The sequence below is a fragment of the Cyprinus carpio genome, chromosome B11 (assembly GCF_018340385.1).
Source record: "Cyprinus carpio isolate SPL01 chromosome B11, ASM1834038v1, whole genome shotgun sequence".
NCBI lineage: Eukaryota > Metazoa > Chordata > Actinopteri > Cypriniformes > Cyprinidae > Cyprinus > Cyprinus carpio.
The window spans coordinates 978,265-1,004,775 of NC_056607.1; the positions used below are offsets into that span (position 1 = coordinate 978,265).

The 26,511-nt window shown below is 39.3% G+C and overlaps 1 protein-coding gene across 1 annotated transcript in view; it reads left to right on the forward strand.

Moving 5' to 3' along the window:
* itga7 (integrin, alpha 7) overlaps window positions 1-26,511 on the forward strand; it is a 43,665-nt gene that overhangs the window by 10,525 nt on the left and 6,629 nt on the right. Inside the window, exons 2-20 of the mRNA XM_042733503.1 lie at window positions 10,530-10,651; window positions 10,757-10,836; window positions 11,860-12,115; window positions 12,200-12,301; window positions 12,536-12,743; window positions 12,822-13,015; window positions 14,747-14,835; window positions 18,656-18,783; window positions 18,973-19,068; window positions 19,271-19,332; window positions 19,431-19,600; window positions 19,734-19,883; window positions 20,757-20,872; window positions 21,098-21,281; window positions 21,381-21,455; window positions 21,537-21,616; window positions 21,719-21,796; window positions 21,995-22,097; window positions 26,237-26,443. Coding sequence (XP_042589437.1) covers window positions 10,530-10,651; window positions 10,757-10,836; window positions 11,860-12,115; window positions 12,200-12,301; window positions 12,536-12,743; window positions 12,822-13,015; window positions 14,747-14,835; window positions 18,656-18,783; window positions 18,973-19,068; window positions 19,271-19,332; window positions 19,431-19,600; window positions 19,734-19,883; window positions 20,757-20,872; window positions 21,098-21,281; window positions 21,381-21,455; window positions 21,537-21,616; window positions 21,719-21,796; window positions 21,995-22,097; window positions 26,237-26,443 — 2,500 coding nt within the window. The remainder of the gene's footprint in view (window positions 1-10,529; window positions 10,652-10,756; window positions 10,837-11,859; window positions 12,116-12,199; window positions 12,302-12,535; window positions 12,744-12,821; window positions 13,016-14,746; window positions 14,836-18,655; window positions 18,784-18,972; window positions 19,069-19,270; window positions 19,333-19,430; window positions 19,601-19,733; window positions 19,884-20,756; window positions 20,873-21,097; window positions 21,282-21,380; window positions 21,456-21,536; window positions 21,617-21,718; window positions 21,797-21,994; window positions 22,098-26,236; window positions 26,444-26,511) is intronic.

Genomic DNA, 26,511 nt, shown 5'->3' on the forward strand with positions numbered 1-26,511 from the left:
GCTGCATGCACATCACTGAATGTCAATGATGAACAAGTTTAACTGTCATTTTGAATCTGTTGAAAATGCTAAAATAATGAAAGTAGTACCTTCAATGTAATTCTCTACACCTGTGCTTCCTCTCCAAATAAACAAATAAGAATAAACTAAATCAAAAACTTGATTTAATTTAGAACTGATATCATACACCCAAATCATATATAAAAGAACACACACACACGGCAGTCTGAGAACCAGAGAGGAGAGACCTCTGAGTAGAGAACTGTCAAGACACAGTGAGACAAGACCTTAGGCAAGAGTTTAGAGATGGAACAGATGAGAATCATGAGTGGCCACTACATGGAAAGGACAAGCAAAAACGAAAGTGAAAGGAGAAAAAGGAGTAGGGAAACAGATCAGATAAGAACCTATGTCCTGATGTGCTCAGATAGATTGAGGTTGTCAGGGCAAATGCTGAGGATCCAAGCGGTTAATCAGACAGAGTTAATCAGACAAAAACTTTGTGAAAAGAGGTAAAACATGAAAAGCAAACAAGGCCACTGAGTCCTGTGGCAAACTCCAACCTGAAAGGGAAAAGGGTCAAGCATTAGAACCGGATAAGCAGTCTGAGAAAGGCAAAGAGGCCACAAAGAGAAACCCAGGTGCAAAGTCAGGGCCAGGCGGGAGGTCAGTAATGAGAGATCAGTCTGAAACAGCACCTAGAACTAAAGGGCTTGACAGAAGTGGAAGAACTGAGGGGTGCAGCAAGTCCAGACACTGAGAAGAGTCCAAGTACCATGAGAACCGGCTGCCAGATGGACCTCTGACAGGTGGGCAAAAACTGGGGCAAAACCCAAATCGGGAGAAGCCAAGACTAAGCACAGCTTACAACAAGAGTTCAAGTTTTTTAACAAGAAAGACTCCAGCACTGGATACACCTGTGTATCCTCACTCATAGCTTCTCTGGAAGCTTCCTAACTTTCTCACTCCTCGCCTCCTCATGGTGCAATTAGAGAACTAAGTCGTCCTTCAAGATGGCTAACTTTGATCAGGTTAGGGTTAAAAATAATGAGAATAACATAGATGGTTCCAGCTTATAAAGCAATTGAATCTGTCCTCAAATTTTTGTCCAAGTCTGTTCAAGAGTACTTATGTTATGCTCTATCAGAGACCTCAGATGCAAAAGCATTGTTATTTGCATTAACTGCATGGATGGAAAGTGATGCAATATCTCCCTCTGCCAGTGTGTATGTGAGGTACATTGAATCGCTGACAGGAGAAGGTAGTTTAGTCAACTCTTTAGTGGCGACGGCCAACACAAGCACAAGCGCATGCTCCACCCAGGTCATCAGGGTCACAAACAATGTCAGGAGTCACGTCACGATCCACGTCACACTTCACATACTGGCACCACCCTTTTTCCCTCCAGAACACACCTCTTTCCTCTGGCACCTGTGTACATTTGAAACAGAAAGAAAAAAGGAAGAAATAAAAAAGTGGCATGTGACAACATAAGATGAATCAAAGCAATCAAACAACAACATTTCCAAAAACACAGCATAACCTCATAGAACCCTTACACAACACCAATGCAAAGCATCAACACAACTTCTTTAAAGCAAAGCAAGCATACAGGTGAAGGCAGCCCATCTAGTGCAGCTCATAATCCTTTAACTTGTCGATGGAGACGGCCTGACCGCTGAGGAGCCTGCACCGGAACAGCTGAGAGGAAGGCCAACTCATGGCAAGGGATCTCCACCGAACCTGATGGGGACATGGTCCTACCCTCCGGACATCTGCTGCCATCAGACCAGGGGGTGATAAAACAGTCGCCCATATCGACAACAAGATATAATTCTCACTCATATTTGCAACAAGATGCACCTACCACCATCATCACAATGACCTGTGACACATGGAAAAGAGACAACTTTATAACAATCTGTTAAGCAAACCCTATAAGAAGCACGCTGCAACTGGGAAACTGTAAACTTATGGATGTTGCACCACGTCCCGTCTGAACTAAGATATCTGCTTCGAGCCCATGACTTGTTACGGTCACTATACAAATATGCAAGGTCGCCAGTGCAAATATCAAGGCTAGACTCAGTGGAGCTTTAGCTTTAACACTGTGGGGGTGATTAGCCAAGCGTTGTCCAACACAAAACATGCACTGAAAAGAGAGAACTGATCATGCTGGGTCAGTCTCACAATATTTCATAAACAATATGGCTATTTAACCGAGCAACAGCTACAGACAATAGCAAGGGGGTGACAACCCCACAATGTAGTTCTAGTCACAAAATCTCGCCCTGTAGCTCCTGGATGGCCTTAACGCACACTTTATTTTTGATAATATTATCATCACCAACCTCAATGGCCAGCTTTTATTGAGTAAGCAATGTGTCCTTGGCCAGTGCTGAAAAACCCGGCGCCGGGTCAGTTCTAAACATAGCAAAGGCACCATCGAGCGGACAAAGGCCAATACACAAGCGTACAATACCATCCCGCAATGTTTCCTTCTGCCCATCATCAAGTAACAAAGCAGGTGTAAAGGATGTCACACATTCACAAACGACTAGACTGTCTGACCGTCTCAGGTGGGTCACAGCAAAACTACTTCACTGCGAACACAGGGGACTTAGCCAGTGCAGGGCATTGGTGACATCCCTTACTGGTAGGCTGGATGACTGAATCCAAGTCAAGCACATAGAAGTACCAGCAAATGAAAAGTCTCAACTGGTGAGCCAAAGGGTGATCTAACCTAGTGTGCAATCACATAAACAACCCATGCAGTACTGACCTTGGAACAACGATTCACTAGGTAGTGTTTGACAGTGGTGTGTCACGCAGCACAACTATCCGCCCATCACTTGCTAACACCTTTGACATTGGTAACTCTCTTGGAAGGGTGTGTACCCTGCCAAAGATATGCATGTACCCTACCCAGCCCAAGACGGGCGCGTACCCTATGAAGGTCTGGACACTCTGCCTGAATAGACACCCATGTGGCCCTATGGGCAAAGGGCACCTTCTGAGCTCCCTACAAGATGTTGGCAACATCAGTATGCCACACGACAGAGACCATGGATTCACGGACGAAGCTACACACCTGACATGCTGGACTGTCACATTGTGCAGCATGGCAACTAGCATAATCTAAAGGGAGAATATCAGCCCCAGCAACATGATGAACAGAGACCTGAAAGCGGCTTGCAGTAGACAAGAAAGTAGTAACACGTGGGCTCACAGAAAATGCATGGTTTACTGTCAGTGAGCACACACGCCTTCTGTGATGACTGAAGGCAGCAGCTATAGCTAGGGCCTCAGTCTCACACTGAAGACAGTTTGTTTGATTTTTTGCAAAGCTTAGCACTAAAATGTCTGGTGATCAACAACTTTTTCCCCCTTGTAACATACATGGTCGCGCCCAGCCCTGGATCCCCGAGCGAACCATCGGTAACAATCCAAAGTTGATCATCAGGTCGTGGTATTGTCACAGTGTGCCTGCTGAGCCATATGAAAACACTGGGGGAGCTCATCTGACCACACAACCGCAGCCATCTAATCACTACCAGCGGCCATGTTGTCGAAAGGGGCAAGAATCGATGCACAACCCTTAAGAACACAAGCTAGAACTTTATATGCACCAATAAAGGACCGTAGAGCGCAAACAGTTGCAGGAATGTTGGTCTGGACTGGGAGATAAGCACATATTGCATGCCTGGAGGTCCACTAAGACCGTTTTCCACACTGCAAGAAGATGTTTATGGGTATTGGCACCACAGTACAGGTCATCAGTGACCTTGGTTGCCCGTCCCTGTTGAAGGAGGTCGACAAATACATGACAGGTTAAATCCTCTAATGTGGTTTCTGAGCCGGGCATGTCCATGGCACATCTGGCATTCCCACGGACTCCTTTAAATGGCATGACCACACCGCAGCACTTCATAGAAGATTTAGAAAATGGAATTTGGTAGAATGCCTTGGTAAGGTGCAATGATGTATCTCCACTGAGCTATAAGACACAGTGTGGCATCCACATTCAGCATCAGCGACGGTTGGGGTTTGCACACATCGGCAAATGCTGTAACAAGACGAAACCCCCCATAAAACTCCTTGACAAACAACAACATCAATACACACTCGCGCATCAGTCAGATTGGGAATTCAGATTTTTCCAGATGCCCCTACAAACAACGATGGAACAAACCAGTGTCTACAGCAATTTCTGATGAAATATCAAGAACAACACAACCTCCACGAAAAACACTCGTTAACCTTCGCAAGTTCTGCTGGAAGTTCAAGTTCAACACAGTCTCCAGGCCACACAGTATGTGATGAGGTAGCACGAAACACATGAGCTCATCGAATAGCATGTCTGTCTCCATACATCTGATTAGCACCATACTTGTATGTGTCTGATGCTCCACATACCTAGAGCCTAGCGGGGCGGATAGAAATGTCATTACATTCCATAAAGGGGATGCCAGCAATAATGAATCCAAGTTTTCTACCACGAGTCCATCAAAAAAGAGCGTGTGCCCATCTCATTTGAAAATATGTGTGTACTACCCCACCCACCACCAATGGAGACAATAAAACCCACTTACGAGCCCACTCAGCACTTATCAACACTCCAATTCCAAAATTTCTATCCATCATCCCAACATCAATTTTACAATGAAAATGGCATTGAAAGCTTTGTCTGGAGGAGGCAGGGAAGGGCACTTACTGAGGAAGTGATTGTCCTGTCTGCATGCCTCCTTACAATGTGGGCAGGACTTCCTAGATCGACCCAGTGATTCATGTTTCTGTCTTGGAGGGTTAGACATGGCCGAGCACATAGCTCTGGCATCCTCTGGCCTGAGATATCTCTGGTTTGATGGATGCCAGAATGCGTGACTGTAACGCGGTAACGTGGCACACCTCTGCTTTACAAGCTTTGGCAAATCGCTATGTATAAGATGAAGCCAAGTTAGGACAAAAAGTTTTTGATCGTGGGGGAGAGCTCTTCATCCTCTAGCTTCACCACCGTGAGTAATGCCAGAGTCTCTGCATAGTAAATTGTCCTCAACAAAAGCTATTAATCTTTTGTACAAATCCTCTGGACCTTCATTAGACTCAAGTTTAATAGCAGCAAAGACAATGAAACGTGCACCAGTTGATTGGAATCCATAATGTAGTCTGATAGTCTGCCATATGTGATCAATGCATGTGGAGTTTTTAACAATAGTATTTCGGGAAAAAAACAGGGCAGTAGTTAGTGATCTGCCCCAGCATAAGTTCAAGCATGCTGATCTTTTGTTGGCGTAGGCGTCGTTGCGCTGCCGGAACATCGTCGTCATCGTCATTGGTAAAACTTCTGAATGGTGAGGCTCTCGTCTTCTTTTTCCTTTATTCCATCAACTAGAAAGGGACTAACTCAGTGTCCAAAGATAACGTGTAAACAAGGTTCTGACACCAGTTCTCAAATGAATTCACGGTCTCAACTTTCATTAGACACCACTGCTTCTGTGCTCGGTGTGTTTTTGCCATGGCTAATGTCTTGAGTGTTGTCAGCGGAGATAATCCACAACACAGCTTGCTTGCGCTTGTCAGCTCACCGGAACGTTTGGGGAGTGAAAACAATAAAGCTGCCACCACACCAGTGTGTAGGTGTGAGGTACATTGAATCGCTGACACAAGAGAATAGTTTAGTCAAGCCTTTAGTGTTGACGGCCAACACAATGACAACGAGAAGCACAAGCGCATGCTCTGCCCAGGCCATCGGGGTCACAAACAACATCAGGATTCATGTCACTATCCATGTCACACTTCACATACTGGAGCTCTGTAAATATGTGGAGAAAAGGCTTATCTTGGCTTTGAAATGCATTTACAGCACTGAGTGTGTCACTGATTGTCTTACCTTTGCCTTGAATTTCACACTTCAAATGATTCAATTTCCCAGTGATGTTAGTTAGGAAGGCAAGGTCCAGTAGCCAGTCAGTGTACTGAAGCATGAAGGTGTCTGTCCCTCTGGATACCATGAACACTTTGATTTCACACAAATGTTATGAACAACACTGCAAAATCTTTCCTCTGTTTAGGCAGCAAAGTTTAGTTTGGAGCAAAAAGTCACTATATTCAGCTCAGAGACAATGCAGATGTAACTTGAATGTGCTGTTTGATTTTGGACCGGATGCTGTTAGTGGTTTAATCAATCCTTCCAGGATTTTGCGATTCTGCGATCGCTGAAATTATCATCAAGCAAACTCCACAATTTTCGCAAGAGCTCACAAACTTTCATAATTTTCAGCAGATTTTTGGCTTAGATGCATCCTGTCACATCATCGCAATGTGCATTCAGTGAAAGAAAGGTTTCAAAAATGGAATGAACAGCCCCCTTGTCCAAATACCCACGCTTGCAGTTTTGGCCACTTGAGAGTGCGTGCGTGTGACAGGAAGTGCACAAGACTGTCCCAGGTCGTAAAAACACCAAAGTGCAGTGCCCTTAATGCACACTAAATCCACTCCGGAGCAGTATTAGAGGCTTAGTGTATCCCATCATGCATCATGTTCTGGAAATAATGTCTCTGGGACATACAGTGAAGAAAGCACTAGAATTCACCACAGAATCTCTGTGAAATCTTGTGAGAAGCATTCAAATTCGGTGCAAAATTCTGTTAAAGTTACAGAAATCAGAACAAACGCCACTGATGTGGACACCAGGAAAAACAAATCGCCACCATTCACCATGGATTTAACATAGCAAAACTACAGAAACAACTTTTGGTAGAAACGGTCTAATGTTTTCGGGTGTTTTTAAATGCTTCACACAACTATTCCTTTAAGTATTACCAAATTTGAAAGTTATTTTTAATGTGATGACATTATTTGTTCATGCTCCATAGGTTGCCCCATTTATAAAACTAAAAGTTTCATGATGTAGGAAAGCAAAGACTTATTTAAAAATAAAAAGACATTAATTTACCTCTAGTAGATGGCTGCAGAGAAGTACTTACAGGCTTATTAGCCATTTCCACTCCCTAATATATATATTTTGTATTTATTAAATTATATTTAGACATTATGAATGACAATAATAAAAGTTAATTTTATCTGCATCTCAACTACCCAGACAGCACAAGTACATCTGTAGAGCTGGGAAACATCTGCTGTGTAATCTGATAAACATCTCAGAAGCAGTTTTACATGCATTCTAATAAATGTCTATTTGACATCTGACAGGAAACATCTTAGTGTTGTATTGAAGATGAGCAAACACTCAAAAAAATACATCTTGCATATGTAAATACAGACATCAGATAGACATCTCCAAGATGTAGCCTACATGTGCGAGTAGGGTGAGTCCTTTACTGTCAGGTTCTGGTGCCACTTTCTGTAGTACTAAATGGCACTGGTGCTGCTGTCCTCGAATGTTAGTCTGGAGCCCTATAATGGTTCCCGAAGTCAGAAAAGTCATAACAATGTTAGAAGAATGTATATTTTCACTGCAAAACAATAAGAAATGCCACAAAAACAACAACAAATAATCAGAAAAAATCCAGCAAAAACTGTAATATAAAGCCGCAAAAAATCACAAAAAGTTTCACAATAAATCCTGGAGGGACTGTTTAATAACTGGAGTCCATGACATGATCAAATCTCATCACTTTGGCACACATTTCCTGTTGGTGTATAATGCAGTGGTAATGTAGAAAATTGTAGGTAATGTAGAATCTGGTTCTCCTCTGCATAGCGCACCGAAGCCTGTATGCCGGCCAGTCATTGCAGGGGCTCCATCAGTTGTTACCAACTTTTCCAATGGCACGTTCTTGTCTATGATGTACTTCTTCACAACATCATAAATATCAACACTCCACATTGTTGTCTTGAGAGGAATTTATGTCAGAAATTCCTATTTCACTGAAAAATCACTGAAAAACTTTCTGATGAAACCATGAGCTGTACTAGAACAATTTGCACAAAGTCTTGGCCAGCTGCTCTGTTACATTGGCTGGCATAGCTATGACCTGTCTTGCAATTGTGTTAGCGCCAAGTTGAACATCAGAGAGTGCAGACATTATTTTATTTCCATTCTTGTGATTTTAAACAGTTTTTGCTATCACAGTCACTGCTCTCTTGACAATGTCACCATCTGAGAATGACTTTTCTTTTCTCAGTGATGTATGTAGCGGATCAGCTCAAAGGGGAAATATGAATAATCAATCATAACTAGTTATGATTAATTATAAAAAATTAGATCCGCTGTAAGTATTTACTTGACATCTCAGTGTCAACTGTCTGTCAATTCTAAGAATGTTACTTTTCTGTTTAAGGAAAACAACTTTCTTACTGTACAATACTACTCAGAGCATGTAGCAAAAATCTGCATGATAAGGGACTCCAGTTATGTACAGACAATGAACAACCTCAAGTGTGATACAAATAAGATTTATTAACTACATAAACACTTAAACTAGTCTAACACACACACACACACACACACACACACACACACACATAGAAGAGAAATAAAGACATGAAGCTATGGTACAATTTGATATTCAGCAGATCTACAGCCTGGAGGAAACATCAGTTTCTTAGTTCAACACACCTTTGTAAAAATGTGCAAATGATACTTATTGTATCAATTAATAAGACTTAGTTTTATACTTGCACGTCTTGTCTGTCTGAAAGGGTGTCCTGATGCAATCTGAAAGCTTGAGTTGATCTTTGCTGAAGATCTTTGCTGATGAAAAAGAACCAGTTTGAGTCAGAGGATCTTGAAGTGGAAAGACTAGGCTGAAAGCCTGGCACAAGCTTAGGTTGGGTTCTTGAGGACTCTTATCTCTGCATATTGCCCTGGAGTTTCTGCATCTCAAAAACTACTCTGATCTGGTGATCAGTGATCTATAAAGGTGACAATGTCACAATGTGACTTGAGTGAGCCAATGAGTAATGGGAGATTTGGAGGGAAGTTTACGACCCTTTGTCCTCAGGCATATGTTTTACATATGGACTTTGATTGGATGTTGATGAAGATATTATTAAAGATTCTTGTAACTTCCATAGGTATCAGCATATAATATAACATTTAGACCATTAAAATGCAGCCGAAAGAGACCAAAGCATTGATCCCTGTTAACTGTGACCTCTGTTTAAAGAGGTTGTATAAATACATAGTATGCAATTCTAAAATGTTACATTTTAAAGTGGTTGTATAAATACATAAGCAATTACACTACTCTATAGAACAAGGGGTTGGTTTCAAAAATTTAGAGTGAAAACTCTACATGATGGGTTGTAAAACAATCTTAATACATGTGTCCCATGGTAACATGGTTTTCTCACCAGTGGTTTTATCTAGAGGGAGATAGATATAGGCATATATAAGTTTTCTCTTGTCTGATCCACCTTATTCTACAGTTTTTTTCTTGTTTTTGATCCCTACCATAACTCACAGAATAGACTATGTAACGTATGTCAATGTACATTGATATATGCAAACTTCTAAATAATAAAAAATATTAAAAAATATCATTTAAACACCTAATGTAATAATAAATAAAATTTATTTAAAGTTTTAATGTTATATGAAATGTTAACAAAGATCTTTTTCCCACCTTATGTAGTTATCCTGAAAAAAATAAATAAATACGTTTAAGTAAATAAAATATTAGGATTCAGGCCACTTAAAGAATGTGCTTGACCAGATTTTGGTAGCACACATGGAGGAGACCACCATGGCCGGAATTACCACTGGGCTTGAGTGGGCTGCAACCCATGGGCCCTGCCTTTGCCCGTTTACATTTGTTTGATTTGTTCGTTATATGCCAGTCAAAATTCAGAAATTATTAGCCGCATTTCCACTGCGCATGCAATAACTAAACGGGCCAGCCGGGGCTACAGCTTACAACTACAACCTTCAACAAACAGCACAAACTGATATTTATGATTATTTCACATAGAAGAAGGACACACGTATTCACAATCCATCTATGAATTTTGTTGATATAGTGATTTTAATTTGATTGTTAATAGCCAGCATGTCGTTTTATTCAATTAATTTATTGATTAAATAAGAACCTGACATAAGAGGACACATATATGACAATAACTTTTAAACTACTAATAAGCCAAAATATCTGTTTTATTTATTTTTTTTGCTTAAAGTTATTTCAGTGTTTTGATCTCTCAACTGAGAGAGCACATCTTGTTTATTATACTATAATGAATATTTAATATTACATTTAAACTTTGACTACTATAGCCTAGGCATGTTGCATATTAATTGTGCTATTTATGAACTTCAAGGCATATGTTTGTGTTACTCTATAATGATGATATATTTGAGGGCATTTGTAGTGTAGGTATTGGGCCCAAACATGACCTCGAGCCCAGGGCCCCCGCCCCCCCTAAGTCCTGCCCTGCAGACCATGCTATGTTGGAGACCACTGATGTAATGAATTATAAAAATTATGCAGCTATGATTTTGTTTTCTTGAAACTGCAAACTGTTTGTGATGTCGGAACAATGTTTAAAGTGTTAGTCTTCCTCTGCAGGATATTGGTTGGGGCGCCTCAGGCCCGGGGCATAGGAGCTTTGTGGAGCAGCCGTCCCGGTGCACTGTATCGCTGTCCGGTTACACCGGAGAAGTGTGAACGAGTGGACATCGATGGACATGGTAACACTTATTAAGACCAAGTTAGCTTCATTTTAATGTGATGAACTAAAGTGTTTGCTCTGCTAAACTGTATCCATTCAAGGAAAAATATTTCTCGTTTTCTAGTGAGTCTGGACCGAGAAAGCAAAGACAACCAGTGGTTGGGTGTCACAGTCAAAAGTCAAGGAATTGGTGGAAAAGTAGTGGTGAGTATGTTTTATACCTGTGACAGGTAGATTAGAAAGATCTGATGTGCCATGTATACAGTAAATAACATCATGCTCAAAGTTCAGAAGGGTTAGTCAGCCCTGCTCCAGGAGGGCTACCTTACATTTACATTATATTTACATTTAGTCATTTAGCAGACGCTTTTATACAAAGCGACTTACAAATGAAGACAATGGAAGGAATCAAAATCAACAAAAGAGCAATGATATATAAGTGGTATAACAAGTCTCAGTTAGTTTAAACGCAGTACACGTAGCAAGGGCTTTTAAATAATATAATAAATAAAAAGAAAACAGATAGAATACAAAAAGAATAGAGCAAGCTAGTTTTAGAGGTTTTTTTTTGCTTTTGTTAATTGTATAATAAATGAAAAGAAAACAGATAGAATACAAAAAGATTAGAAAGCTAGTTACATTTTTAGAGTTAGAGGGTCAAATAAAGATGGAAGAGATGTGTTTTCTACGTTCCTGCAGACTTAAGTTCCAGTCCTGCTCCGGCACTCATGCTAGTTATTTTCAAGTCATCCTGAACACCTTGAGCTGGTTCAAGTGTTTTTGTTTAGAATCCTTGTAAAGCGGCATACTTCACCTGCCACATCATGAAGTGCTGTCAAAGGCCAGGGTCCTTGGAAGGCAGCCTTCTGTTTATGTTCTTCTTTCAACATTTTTAAAAGGATGCATCAAATGCATCCTTTGTGTCCTTAAAACACCCTCAATCATCAGCACTGAGCACGCTCGAGATCAGGTCCAGCCCAGCTACCCAGCAAACATAGTGACCCTCATTGCATTCTCCATCATGAGCGCTATGCTCATTCAAAACGCAACCTGATAGGGAATGAACATAGATTTAAACAAAGATATATTTAAGTACAACTCAAGTATCTCATCCGTCACTGCTTTCTTACAATGTGGACTTTCAATCCTAAAGTTTCAATTTGGAGAATGGGGACTAGGTCACTGTGGCATGTGCACTACATGATCCTGTTTGTGTTGTGATATCAGACATGCGCTCACCTCTATGAGCTCAGACAACACGTCAACCAAACCTTTGAGACCCGTGACCCGATCGGACGCTGTTATGTGCTGAGTGAAGATTTGACCGAGAGAGATGATCTGGATGGAGGAGAGTGGAAGTTTTGTGAAGGTCGTTCTCAAGGACATGAGCAGTTTGGATTCTGCCAGCAGGGCCTGTCAGCTAGTTTCACACCTGACAAAAACTACATCCTCTTTGGGGCTCCAGGGACCTACAACTGGAAAGGTAATGAGATATGCTTTTGATGAGCTTTTGATGATGTTTTTTTCCCCCTCTAAATCATAATTTTCTCATCTAAACTCATCTCAGGGCTGTTATTTATGGCTAGTCCAATTGAGGATGCTCTGGTCTACAAAACACTGGAACCGTCCAAAAGCTCATTTGAGGACGTCGCTCAGAACAGTTACCTGGGTTTGTAGACAAAAAACATTGACATATTGATATTTCAATTGTTTGTTTTTGTTTTGCAAATTCCATTACACTGGTATTGGCTACTGATGTTGTGGTAGCCTGACAACACTTATAAACTCATATACCATAATCACCGACAAATGGGCAAGATCATATGAAATCTGTAAAATCAAGTACACAATTGTCATGTGCTCTGTTTGGTTTCATTTGTAAATCTGTCCCTGCTCATCACAGGTTTCTCTGTGGATTCAGCCAGAGGTATTATGAGTAAGTCTGAGCTGACGTTTGTTGCTGGAGCTCCTCGAGCCAATCACAAAGGAGCCGTGGTTCTGCTACGGAAGGACAACGTCTACCGGCTCATGCCTGACCACATTCTGTGGGGTGAAGAACTGGCCTCCTCCTTCGGTTATTCTGTGGCCGTAGCTGATCTGAACAGTGATGGGTAAGACACTTTACATGTCCATGTGTAAAGCCATGAATCTGATGTGCTTAATATCTAACAGGATGATTCCACCTACAGTTGGACAGATCTTGTAGTGGGAGCTCCGAATTTCTTTGACCGAAAGGCAGAGATTGGAGGCGCTGTGTATGTGTACCTGAACCCAGCCAGCCACTGGGAAAAGGCACGACCGATCCGGCTCAACGGAACATATGACTCTATGTTTGGCATGACTGTCAGTAGTGCTGGAGATCTGGACTGGGATGGTTATGAAGGTAAGAATTAAGTGTGTTTATACGCTTTAGTTCATGGAATCCCAGAAAAACAGATAAAATTAAATTCTGGATTTGGTTCTTTGTAATAAAAATAAATGGAATGTTGTATTACTGTTACAGTACAGAAGTGAGTACACTCCTGTGTAATACCACAATACTTATAAAGCTATTCTAATAAGTTTTATTTTTCTACATTGAGCCTACTTGTAAAGTGACATACAGAGCTACCTCATCCTTATACCTATTTGACCTTGAATTCAACTATATCACATCATACCAATGTTACACTCATTATATTATAAAAAAAAAATACATACGTAACAGTTACATCTGTCACGGTTTCCTACTGTGAGGAGCATGGAGATGAAGAGTGGAATTCAAACATATAGGCTTTAATCACTTCCAGAGAATAAGGAAAACACACGTAACAAGGGTTTACAAACAATTCTGGACAAGGGAGAACAGAACAAGCTAGAACTCAAATAGGGTAGATAAAGAGGGGCAGACAGGTGAGGAGGATAACTAATAAGAAGGAACATCTGGAACTAATAGAACTAAATGGGGACAGGAACAGGAAGGACCAAATAAGGGCAAGGAAGGCACATGGGGAGCAAACCACACACAAAACAAGGAACAAAGTCTGACAGCATCATTGCCCATATAAGGCCTTTACATTAAATAAAGAAAGCAGAGGAGTTGTGCTGTTCAGTCTTTCACCTTAAAATACTTTTTAAAAAATGATGATCATTGGATTTCAGTCAGATAACATACCTGGCCATGTCATAGTTTTCACTTTTTTCTTCTTCAGATAATCATTTGTGATTTTGGCAATATGCTTCAAGATCATTTTCTTGTTGGAATATTCCTCATCTGCAGACTGGAAGTAATCTTGTCAGCCAGTATTTTGGTATATCAACAGACATGTATGGTGTCATCTACAAATTTCATCTCCTAAGACTCAACACTAATTTATCCCTGACCAGGTTAATGTCATGTGAGATGAAAATCAGAGATGAACAAATGTATTATTTATTTATTACAACAAAATTATCATGGACTCATCAGACCAAAGAATGTGCTCCCAATTTTCACCTAGGCCTCTTTTCATGTTCTTAAGCAAAGGTTATTCTTATAGTTTTGTATTGAAGAGCAAACAAGAGGTTTCATATTATACAATGTCTACCTGCATTGTCACAGAAACTCCTCTGATTTACACTGATAACCCCTGTGCCAATTTTTTTTAAAACTAGATTGTGCAAGTAGCGCCCTTTCTGTTGTGTTATTTTAGGAGGATGGCCATTATCGCTCTGGTTAGTGGTGCTCTGGCTCATTCTATACCTCCTGATTCCTGCAGCAGTCACTGTTTTTAGTTGATCACTGATCTTCCTGTATACTTTTCCATCTTTATGAAGTCTCACAGTCAGATTTTTCAATTCCTCTGTCAATTCTTCTCCATGTGGAATGATGCAGAGCTCATAGGTCTATCACTGAGAAAGTTCAGGTGTTCATAGGTTACTCTAAAATCATGTACGTGCATTGAAAATCGCAGTGTTATCAGTTTTGTTTGCATGGTGTTTTCACTTTTATTGCGCTATTTTCTACTTTGGGATCTGCATATGTGGTTGTCCATAAGAGAAAATACTCTACTTGCCAAAATAGAAATAATGCACTTGCAGAATTGAAAATTTTTTAATCATTTGATATTTTTTACTTGATTGTGTTTGTTTTCAGACATTGCTGTTGGAGCCCCATTTGATGGAGATGGGAAAGTTTTTATTTACCGTGGCTGTTCATCTGGCATTGATACCAAACCCTCTCAGGCAAACTTTCTCTCTCTGAGACACACACACACACACACACACACGCACACACACACACACACATAAGAAAGATAATTATATATATCTCTTAATTTAGTCAGTTATAATATGGATATATAGTATACAGTGATTTTTAGATTTGCATTTGTGTTTGTAATTTGTTATTTTGTTTCAGAATTGTGATTTGTTTTGCACCTCTCGGCCACCATAGAAATACCAATTTTCCACTTCATTATTCAATATTTAGTTAGCAAATCTTGTAACTATTGAGTGAGATTTTTTGTAGGGGTGTCAGTTTACCATGTCAATTTAACATGAATACTTATATAAAAATAGCATAAATAAAAAAATACTCTTGACATGTGATCTGTTTTTCTGTTCAGTACAACTAGATAGAACAGAAACAACAGACACACTTTAAGACACTAAGATACTCTTTAAAGGACTGAATGGACCCTTTCACAAGCAGTGTTGACGCATTTCCATTTTTATTAACATTGTACATCTAGCACATTTTTTTATTGTGATTTTCTTTTCAAATTTTTATGTACATTTAAATGTGCCTTGGCATTAAATTGCGTTAAACTAGTTTAAGTATTTCTAATAGCTGAAGGAGTGACAGCAAAATTGACATCTTTCTTCTGACCAGTGTAATCAATCTCTCAATATATATATATATTTCTTCTTCTTCTTTTGGAAAGTCATAGAAACGCTATCATGGATTTTTGGGGCAAATAAGAATGCAAAAATATATTTGTTGTAGTTTCCATTCAGCACTATAAAAGTTTACATGACCATGACAACTTCCGCTTCAGAGAAGCCCGAAAATGTGAAAAGGGTTAATTATTTGTAATTTGATATACTATCTTAACACTGATATGTGGCACAACAGCCAAAAATGACAAATCTCATGTATGTATAAATATATAAATCTCAATTTCCAAAAATGTACCCTTGTGACTGGTTTTGTGGTCCAGGGTAACATATACAGTAAGGCAAGAAAACGACCCTGCAACTAATAAATAAATGTTGTGAATGGGTAAGAAAGACAAACAGGCATTCCAGAGGTGGGGTGACTTGAGGGAAACCTTGTGTAAAAGATTTGTGCTTCTGGACAGAGGAAAATTTTGGTTTGCTGGTATGTTAGGAAGAAAAATTAGGAGAGATGTGTGTATAGATATACTTTTGTTGCATTATTCCAAATAAATTGATTATGATCCACAAGTAAATGTATAGAGATGAACAAAAAATAAACATTAACAAATAAATAGAATGGGATTCACAAATAAATCTTAGAATTTCACAAACATTAATTAAATTCATAAATAAATCAAATGAGATTTGCAAAAAGAAAAAAAAAAAAACATGTTCACCAACCACAACTTTGTCTGGCATTTATTTGTGAATCGCATCCAACAAAATTTGTGAATGGCTTTCTGTGAATTTGTGGATTTTTAAACATTTCTAGTGACAAGACGTGCTGACAAATCCACAAATGCATGGATCAAGCCAATCAGATAACAGCCACATTTCGCTGACCAATTGTTGACCACTTTCTCGGTTGTAGTCAATCACGTTTTGCTTTACATTCAAGGAAATATAAATCATTATAATCACATATACTTTAAAAAAAAAAAAACGCACAACATCATTAAGGACAAAAGATTCGCACATTTGCTTTGATGCATCCAGGTGCAGCTGTAAACATGACACAATGGCTTATTTTGCCTTTTAAAGCACAATTGTGGTGACAAAAATAGGGTATATATTTATATCTATATATATTATATATATATATATATATATATATACAAATAGGGTAAAAATCTATCATTTAGCCAATATGTATAAAGTCTAATATAAAAAAAATATAATTCATACTAATATAAAATAACCAATAAATAAAATTTATTAACTATGCATCATCTTAGCCAATATGTATTTATGTTCAACACACATGCAACACATTTAAAAATAACCTGTATGTATATATATATTTTTCTCTGCATCTGTGGAATGGCTGTGACTCCTTGAGGGCTCCACAATCTACTGATTGTTTAAAAACAAGCCTCAAGACATTTCTTTTTAGCAAAGCTTTTGGTCCCTTTTAGATTATTATTATTAACTGCTTATCTTTTTGTTTTTGTTTTAACGAGCACTTGAGATCTCTGATGAAAAGTGCATTATAAATATAATGCATTATTATTATTATTATTATTTCTCTACAAACAATGGCAATCATTTTGTAATACACTTAATCAATATTTAAACATATTATTTATAGCTTTAAAGATCGCTAGATCCACATAGATGAGGTTGAAACCAGTTATTTATTAGTCAATTACTTATTAACACTTTTCATTCAATCTCGAATAACATGTTTTCACAAATGTGTTTTTATCCAGTACAGAACTGTTCCCATAACAGAGATGTAAAATGCTGTTCTCTGGCATTTTCAAAAACATGTAAAATATAATACTGTGACTTGGCCTTTTAAAGCCTTTTAAGGCCCTTTGTTACAACCTGCTCGTTTAAAGCTGCAACATAAAATAGCAACAAAAAAAAATAATAAAACAACAAAATATAAATACGCAACATAAAATAGGAATCAAACAACAAAAAATAAAAAAACAATAAAAAATTTTTTATCAAATTAAACAAAAAAAGTAATAAATTTTCCTGTGGCTCAGTGGTAGAGCATTGCGTTAGCAGCGCAAAAGGTTGTGGGTTCGATTCCCAGGGAACACGCATACTGCTAAAAAACTTATAGCCTGAATGCATTGTAAGTCGCTTTGGATAAAAGTGTCTGCTAAATGCGTAAATGTAATGATCAGTGTTGGGCAAGTTACTTCCAAAATGTAATACATTATATATTACTAATTACTGTCTTTTGAAAGTAATTAGTTACATTACAATATTACTGTCTCTGATTTGTAATGCGTTACACTACTTTTAGTTACTTCTGAGTTACTTTTACCACAATATCCACAAAAGTAGGCTATGCATTCTAAATGCCAAAATTTATCTTATTGCTACTCATTATACATCCGGTGGAGGGTGAAGGTCTACTATAACATTACATTTATAAAATCATATTTAGATACTGGTAGGTCTACATTAATGTTACGTTGAGGTAGATAAGCACAAACCGCATTATAACATTCAGAAATAAAGCAGAATGTTATAGCCTAATGTACAAACAATAAACACAATAGCTAGCCGATAGGCTATTTTGAACGGTATTCAGAGCAAGAATGAAAGATATAAGTTGCTCAAGCCAAAACAAATTAATTTAAAGCGAAATAAAAAAGCAAATGGCGTTGTTCTCACGCATTGTTCTGTGTCCATCTCAGATGTAGAATACATCTCTGCAGTCATCTCCTCAACCATCGAATTACAGCAACAGGAAACAGACAAACCTACGATTTAACCTACTATTTTTTCCTGCATACCATGTGCGGGGCTCCGTATGTTTATAACGATATTTGTGATTTTTTTTTTAATTTGCAAATGCCATTTTATTTATTTGTTAATTTAATAAATGTTTGTGAAATTCTAAGATTAATATTCCAATCTAACTATATTTAAAAATTAAAATTTTTTTTTAATTTTTATATTTATACATTTATTTTGTGGATCATAATCTATTAATTTGGAATAATGCAACAAAAATATCTCCATCTCTGTGCACTATACTGAAGATATTTTTGAGTTCTTGGTCACACAAGAAATAAGGGCAACCTAATTGCTGTACTGAAGTAATGATATTCAGCCAGGAGTGCCATCACAGCATTTTGAATTTGATATTTGTCATCACCAAGTTCTGGATGGGCTTAATGCAGGAGTCAAGCGGCTGGGCTATTCCATATCTGGAGGACTAGATGTTGATGGGAATTTTTATCCAGATCTAGCTATTGGCTCTCTCAGCGATCAGGTTGTGCTTTATAGGTGAGATATGAATATGAATATTATGATAATATAAATATGCCTGTATATTTTTTTGACATGAGCTGCAAATTGAAAGCATGTGTCCTGTAACAAAGATGTCTACTGAATGTTTAAAAATAGATGCCTTGCAGTCATTATTACTCAAGAGTTTAAAGATCTTTTGTGACTCTCTGATCGTTTGTCCATTAGGTCACGTCCAGTGCTCCATGTGATCCGAGACATTTCCATTGAGCCTCAGTATATTGATCTGACACAGCACAGCTGCCAGGGCCAAGATGGTGTTTGGTCAGAAGTTACTTTTTATTGATTGCACTATATATATGTTTTTCTAAAGGCTATGCAATTAGATGAGTACGTACTGAACAATACCTGTATTTATATTACTACATAGGTCTTATTGTGTCTTCACATCATGTCTATGACATCTTGTTTGGAAACTTTATTATGTTTTAACAGCACTTGCAATGTGCATCTTGTCTTTATCTAGTGTGGATGTGAAGGCCTGCTACACCTACACAGCTTATCCAGACTCCTACTCACCACATATCAGTAAGATAAACCACATCTACAGTACCATCACATGAACATACAGCATGAATGCAGACATACACATATGTTTGAATGTTTGTGTTGCTCTCCCACATCAGCACTTGGTGTACATTTTGAGGCGGACATAGAGCGCAGGAAGTTGAGTCTTCCTCACAGAGTTCGCTTCCTGGACCGCAGTTTATCAGAGCCGGAGTACGTTCATTCGGTGGAAGTGGAGCTACGTGGACAAAAACATCCTGACTGCAAAACAGTGACTTTTGTTGTACAGGTAGAACATTCATTCATTCATGAATGCATGCATTCAGTGATGTCAGATCACAAGTGATCACAGAAGATGCATTTGAGATGCATGTTAACAGTAGGTGAAATGGGAAGGAACTCTTCTGTTCTCATTTCACTAGGAAAACATTCGGGACAAGCTGCGGCCCGTCTCTCTGGCTATCACACACACTATACGGAGAAGCAGACATCCCCAGCACATGGGACATAAACACCGTAACCAGCTGAGCCCTGTACTGAGCCTCAGTCCCTCAAATACACTCTACTCTGAGGTAAAACGTACTTTCTGTGCTCTACTTTTTGAATTTGGTTGTGATTGGTCAACCACTGCATTCCATGTTCGGATGTTTGTGTATAATGACTCTACACTGTACATTTGTCTCATTAAAGACTAGTCCTTCATAGCTGCGTTAGTTTCATCTCTCTTGTAGCACCCTGTGTTGGGTCGCACAATTAACTGGAAAAATAGCAAGATTACGATTATGGCTGTTGTGACAAATTATGAGCTTTATATTTAGATCTAGTGCCTTTGGATGAATGGTTTCTACTTGCACACAGTCTCAGTGAGACAGTTTCAATGTATTCCACACGTGTCACGTTTTCCTTGCTCCACTTTTACCTTTCATGTTCACTGGTGCACTTAGCATTGATATTAGTATTCCCATTATATTTGTGTGGACATCAGTGAGCTCAGTCTGAAGTGCAGCAAGCTACAGTCATTACGGGTGTTGTGGTATTGTCATACTGTATCCTGGTATAGGCTACATGATGAATATGACGTGGTCCACACAAATTATTTTATATTATCCAATAATTTCATAATCTACATAAATGATTGAGATACGAGTTACCATTTTTCCAATAGTCATGTCACCTTAAATCTTCACATTATAAAAGTATTTTCACTCAATGTTGCATTGCATATTGCAATATTACCCTCAAAATTGATATGTGTATTAATTGGTAAGTAGTCAGATATCCACATCATGTTTATTTTGTGAAAAGGACTAGCTTTCTGTATATTATCTTTTATGTAACATTCATGAAATCGTAATTCCAGTATCCCATGAGGAACTCAAAAACAGTATCCCAACAGTAAAAATGAATGTGCAATGCTTAGTGAAAGCTTTCTGTCTACTTCTCAGGTCAATTTTGTCAGAGAAGGGTGTGGTGAGGATAAAATATGCCAGAGCAACCTTCAACTCTCCTATCAGTTTGGCACAAAAGCACCCATTTCAAATGCCTTTATTCCTCTGCCACGGTAAGTGCTTATACACATATATTCTGTCTCAGTCACTGCATGTGTAGAGTGTGAGCAGACCACATCTACAGTACAGACAGTGCTGACATGCTTTGCTTCATGGACATTCAGAGTCTTAACTCTGACATCTCACATATTTCCATACAAGGGTTTAGTGTTAATAACTCTACTCATCAGTCAGGAGGCCTTCATTATTTTAATTACTCCCACATGCTTTGTGTTTAGAGACGAGTCTGATGTGCCAGTGTTCTCTCTGTCGGATCAGAGGTCAGTAGTGCTGGAGGTCACGGTGACTAACATGCCATCTGACCCAGAAAACCCACAGGAAGATGGAGATGATGCCCATGCCACCCAGCTACTGGTGTCTCTGCCCAACACGCTCTCGTACTCTGGACTCATGGGGCAGCAGGTCTATTTGTGTCTCAGTGACAGCCAACAGTCTTTCTTTTCTCAGTCATATTTCTCCTTGTTTCCTAATCCTGACTGCACCATGTGTTCTTGTCTTGAAGTATTGTGTGAAGTTAATCAGAACGGCTCTCAGGCGCTGTGTGAACTCGGCAATCCGCTGAAAAGAGAAGCAACGGTATAGTAACAGTCTCACATGCACATTTACACTATTCTGACCTTCAGGAAACTGAGTCTGACAATGAATTCTTTATGTCAGGTCAAATTTTATCTTGTTCTGAGCACTTCTGGGATAACTATAGAAACGACGTCACTTTCTGTTCATCTTGCACTGTCCACGTGAGTTCAGCCTTTTCAGTTCTGTTTTCTGCCTGCTATTTGAAAATGTTTCTTTTGTGAGCAAAACAAATGATGTGAAATGAATGTGTAAATCACACACAGGATAAGTGAGCAGCCTGCTTTGGCCCCCGTCACGGCGTATGCGCGAATGGTGATCGAGCTTCCTCTGGTGCTTAGCGGGTAGCTGTTCACTTCCTGTCTCTGATTTTTGATGTTTACACATGGTTTCTGAAATAACATCTTATTTTCAAATGACTGCTGCTCTCCCTCAGTTCAAAATTGTCTGTAAATAGATCTATTAATTTGTTTTGAATATCTCATTTAATGTTTCTTTTAATGTTTGGACTGGGGTTTATAAGTTGTCTTGGTCTCCTGCAGACTGGCTCGCCCCCATCAGCTGTTCTTCAGCGGAGCAGTGAGGGGAGAGAGCGCTATGACATCACTGCAGGACATTGGCAGCGCAGTGGACTACGAATTCATTGTAAGTTCCTGTATGCAGAAGAATATTTTATTGCTCAGAAGATCCTGCATCATATCTCAAGTGCTGCACTACAGATAATTTTTTTTTTTTTGATGTGTAACTCCTAGTTAAATTCCACATTCTTGTCTGCAAGTGTCTGTACAAAGCTAGAATGTGTTCATGTTAAGAATGAGTAACAAATAGTGTCATTTAGGTTAAATTAGTCAGTAATAAATAAAAACAATGAAACTCATTATAAGCAATAAACAAAGGGTGGCATTAATATTTGTAAGAGTTCAGTATCTGAATGTTTACAGACAAGAGCAGTGAGTGATTTCCTTTTTTCATCATTAATGTAAATAGAATAGAATTTAGTATAAACTGCTCTGAGACCGGGGGGAGAAACACTGCTGCAGCAGTGAGAAATGGAGGTGGGAGACGTCATTGCTGAGGAGGTGAGAAATAGAGTTTAGTATGGTAACTCTGAGACTGGTGGAAGAAAAAAACTAATAAGTGATCTGTTGGGGAAAATCACTGCAGTGTCAGTAAGAAATAACAGGGCTCATTTGAGAATGGTGGAAAATGTCGCTGCTGCGGCAGAGACATATTGAAGATTTGCTACATGACAGACCTAATGAGAGGGAGGGGGTGGGGGTCCAAGACGTACAGCTGCCTGAAGGAAATCCCATGCTGGGTGGAAGGCTCACAGCACTGAGGCGGTATGAGTGGCGCGGTGGGAATCTAGGGCTAATTCCCCTTGCTGTAATTTTGAGGGGCTGAATAGCCCGATCATGTGATATTATTGGCATATACAGTATATGCTGTGTGTGAGTGACAATGTAACGGTGGACAGTTGTTGAAGTTGTCCAGTTGTTGTAGTTGAAACAGAGAGTGAACAAAAGAGAATGGCGAAATAAGATGAACTTGAAAATAAGATTGTTGGGCTATTGTTGGCATATATGTATAACAGTTAGTTCTGACCCTTGAATTTGACTGGACAACAGACTTTCTGCTGATATTTCACCTGCGCGTTCTAGAAGGTCTGTCACTCAGTGCAGTGACATTGTAGTGTCAGATTCACTTTCTTTGAGCACGACAAGCTATTTTCATGAATATAAGACTCGGCCTTAAAGGGTTAGTTCAGCCAAAAATGAAAATTATGTCATTAATGACTCACCCTCATGTTGTTCCAAACCCGTGAGACCTCCGTTCATCTTTGGAACACAGTATAAGATATTTTAGATTTAGTCCGAGAGCTTTCTGTCCCTCCATTGAAAATGTATGTACTGAATACTGTCCACGTCCAGAAAGGTAATAAAAACATCATCAAAGTAGTCCATGTGACATCAGAGGGTCCGTTAGAATTTATTGAAGCATCGAAAATACATTTTGGCCCAAAAATAACAAAAATTACGACTTTATTCAGCATTTTCTTCTCTTCCAGGTCTGTTGTGAGCGTGTTCACAACGTATGGAAGACACCTCTGACGTACGACGCTGCTGACGTGTTTTCTTTGTTATTGGGCTCACCAGAGAACACGTCAGAAGCGTCGTACGTCAACAATCACAGCAGTCGTGTTCACAACAGACCCGGAAGAGAAGACAATCCTGAATAAAGTCATCATTTTTGTTATTTTTGGACCAAAATGTATTTTCGATGCTTCAATAAATTCTAACAGACCCTCTGATGTCACATGGACTACTTTGATGATGTTTTTATTACCTTTCTGGACGTGGACAGTATACAGTACATACATTTTCAATGGAGGAACAGAAAGCTCTCGGACTAAATCTAAAATATCTTAAACTGTGTTCCGAAGATGAATGGAGGTCTTACAGGTTTGGAACGACATGAGGGTGAGTCAATAATGACATAATTTTCATTTTTGGCTGAACTAACCCTTTAAGAACAGATGCAGGTAATCACCTGCACTCAGTCAATCTCTCTCTCATCTGCAGAAATCAGCATGGTACACATATGTTATCATTAACTTATTTATTAATCAGTACACATGCACAAAGTGTAAAACAAGAAGGGCATGACCTTACGAAAAAGAAAACACACAAATATATCGGTTGTTGCGGTTCTTGCATTCCTCTGCGGTTGGCTTGTCAATAGCGTGGTATTGCAATATTGCAGTGATTGCAACAGCCCTACGGGAACCCTGCTATTTCTGAGGAATGGCAAATGAGAATCTAGATGACTGGGCAGAGATTTTTTGGATGTATTGATAAGGAGGGAGAAGGATGGGTAATTAATTATTAGCAGGGCACTGCTGACCAAAGATTAGTTCATAGAAAAATTGGAATGATTTACTGGAACGACAGATTTAATATGGAGCCAATCACCTAAATTTTGGAAAGGGAGAAAGTGAGAGAGACAGCAGTTTGAATTTTAACTCCTGTTATAAGTTCTGCTTTAATTATAATGCAAACAGAAGACCAAGTTAACCACCTGAGGAACCGCGCTAGTTCAGCAGAACATGATCTGTATTTGTGGAAACAAAAGACTACAGTGCACTTGATGCAGTTATCCCGTTGGAAGAAAACACTTGGGAGGCCCATTCTTTCAACCAATGAGTAGTGGACACACCAAGTGGAGGGAGAAATCTCTGCTGTGGCAGATAAGTAACACAGTTTAATCATAAAGCTGCTATAAAACAGAGTAACAAAGTAATGTAATGTGCTAAAGTAACAGTTGAGACATCAAGCACTGATGATACAGGCCGTTTAAAGTATCCTTCTTCATAAGCCAAAATTTGAAGTATCGCAGCACGTATGTGTCAACAGTACAGATGTATGTCATCAACATACTTTGTAGAATTTTGCCAGAAGAAGCAGCTATGAGGAATAATCACTTTGAACAGAAGAATCTGACTACCTGCTAAATTGGAATTTGTGAACATAAAGTAAGCCTGGAGTCATTGTGTTCACAATGCATGGTTTAGAGAATCTTACTGATAGCTGAAAGCGAACTATACTCAGACCACCTTCCAAGATGGACTTAGTTTACAAAGGTCTGCAATATTTTTGAGTGCTTACACAAAGGGGAGGGAGAGAAGAGATAGTCACCTTTGCGGAGGCAGCCTCACGCTAGGGTACTTCTGAAAGAAAGATTGTAAGAAAAAAAGAGTGGTACTGTATGCAAAGGAGCAGCCAGAGCGGTTCCTTGTTGCGGAGGCAGCCTCACGCTAGGGGCTGCTTCAATGACAACTGAGGAGGAAGAAAAAGGAGAGGAGCGAAGATGGGTGTGTTTTGGGTAAAGCAAAGTAAAACGCATATCGATATTTAGAGCAGTTCATCTCGATTCAAATGAACCCACTCACACTAAAGCTGAGACTTCCGGGATCCGGTCGCATAGCAGTGATGATTCAGTATTGAAAACATCATTTGAAAAACATAGCAGTGATGATTCATGCTCATCTGCAACAGTAAAGCTGAGACTTGATCTAAGGGATCCGGGTCGCCAATCAGCCAGCAGTGAGGATGAGGAATGCAATCAAGTCATCATAAAATCATAAATGATTTCAAGATAAAAAGCTAAAACCATCAAATCATCCACAAGTACCGAAGGAAAAATTGAACAGACCACGCTCAGAGCAGTGACTGGTCCTGAAGGAGCGATGGAAAAGGTGAGCAGAGCTGAACTTCAGTACACCTATCCATCAATCACCAAACAATTAAAAACCCACATGATGGAGGTGGCTGGGCAAGGAAGGGGTTTATCCTTTGAGTAACGTTAGGACTGATGCGGCTGTATCATTTTACCATATGCGTTTGATGGATAATAGGAGGTTTGGAGCAGAAGTGCAGGAGTTCATAGACAGGAGAAACCACATGGTACCAAACAAACGCAACAAGCCACAGGAGAAACCACATGGTACCAAACAAACGCAACAAGCCATTTGCCTACACAAACACACAGTGTCCTCTGGTGGCCATCCTGGGCACACCAGCTGAAGACTGTGACAACTTTTAAACAATGTTGAAATCTCTTCTGAAACACGGGAGATACGTGTGAGATTGCTGGATGTTGTCTATCTGAGATTTTAGCAGAAGTCTCCTTTTGCTCTCCTGTTTGTTTACCTTCTGTCTAGTAGAAATGGAAAGAACAGGACAGAAATAATAATTTGCAATGATTATTGTCTTGTGTGATGACAGGTGTCTAATGCTGGGCAGTCTCTCCAAACTTTTGGTTCGGCCTCTCTGAACATCCTATGGCCGTACGAGCTGATCAATAGGAAGTGGCTGTTGTATCCGAGTGCTCTGCAGGTGGACGGCCAGCCACCAACTAACTGTGAACCCCAGTCAGAGATCAACCCTCTGCAACTGGCCCTTGACCAGCCGCCGCACACAGAAAACCTTAAGGTACACACAAACACCCATCAAATGGAGCCGCTGGTCATTGATAAATGCCAGTACTGAGTGAGACGTTT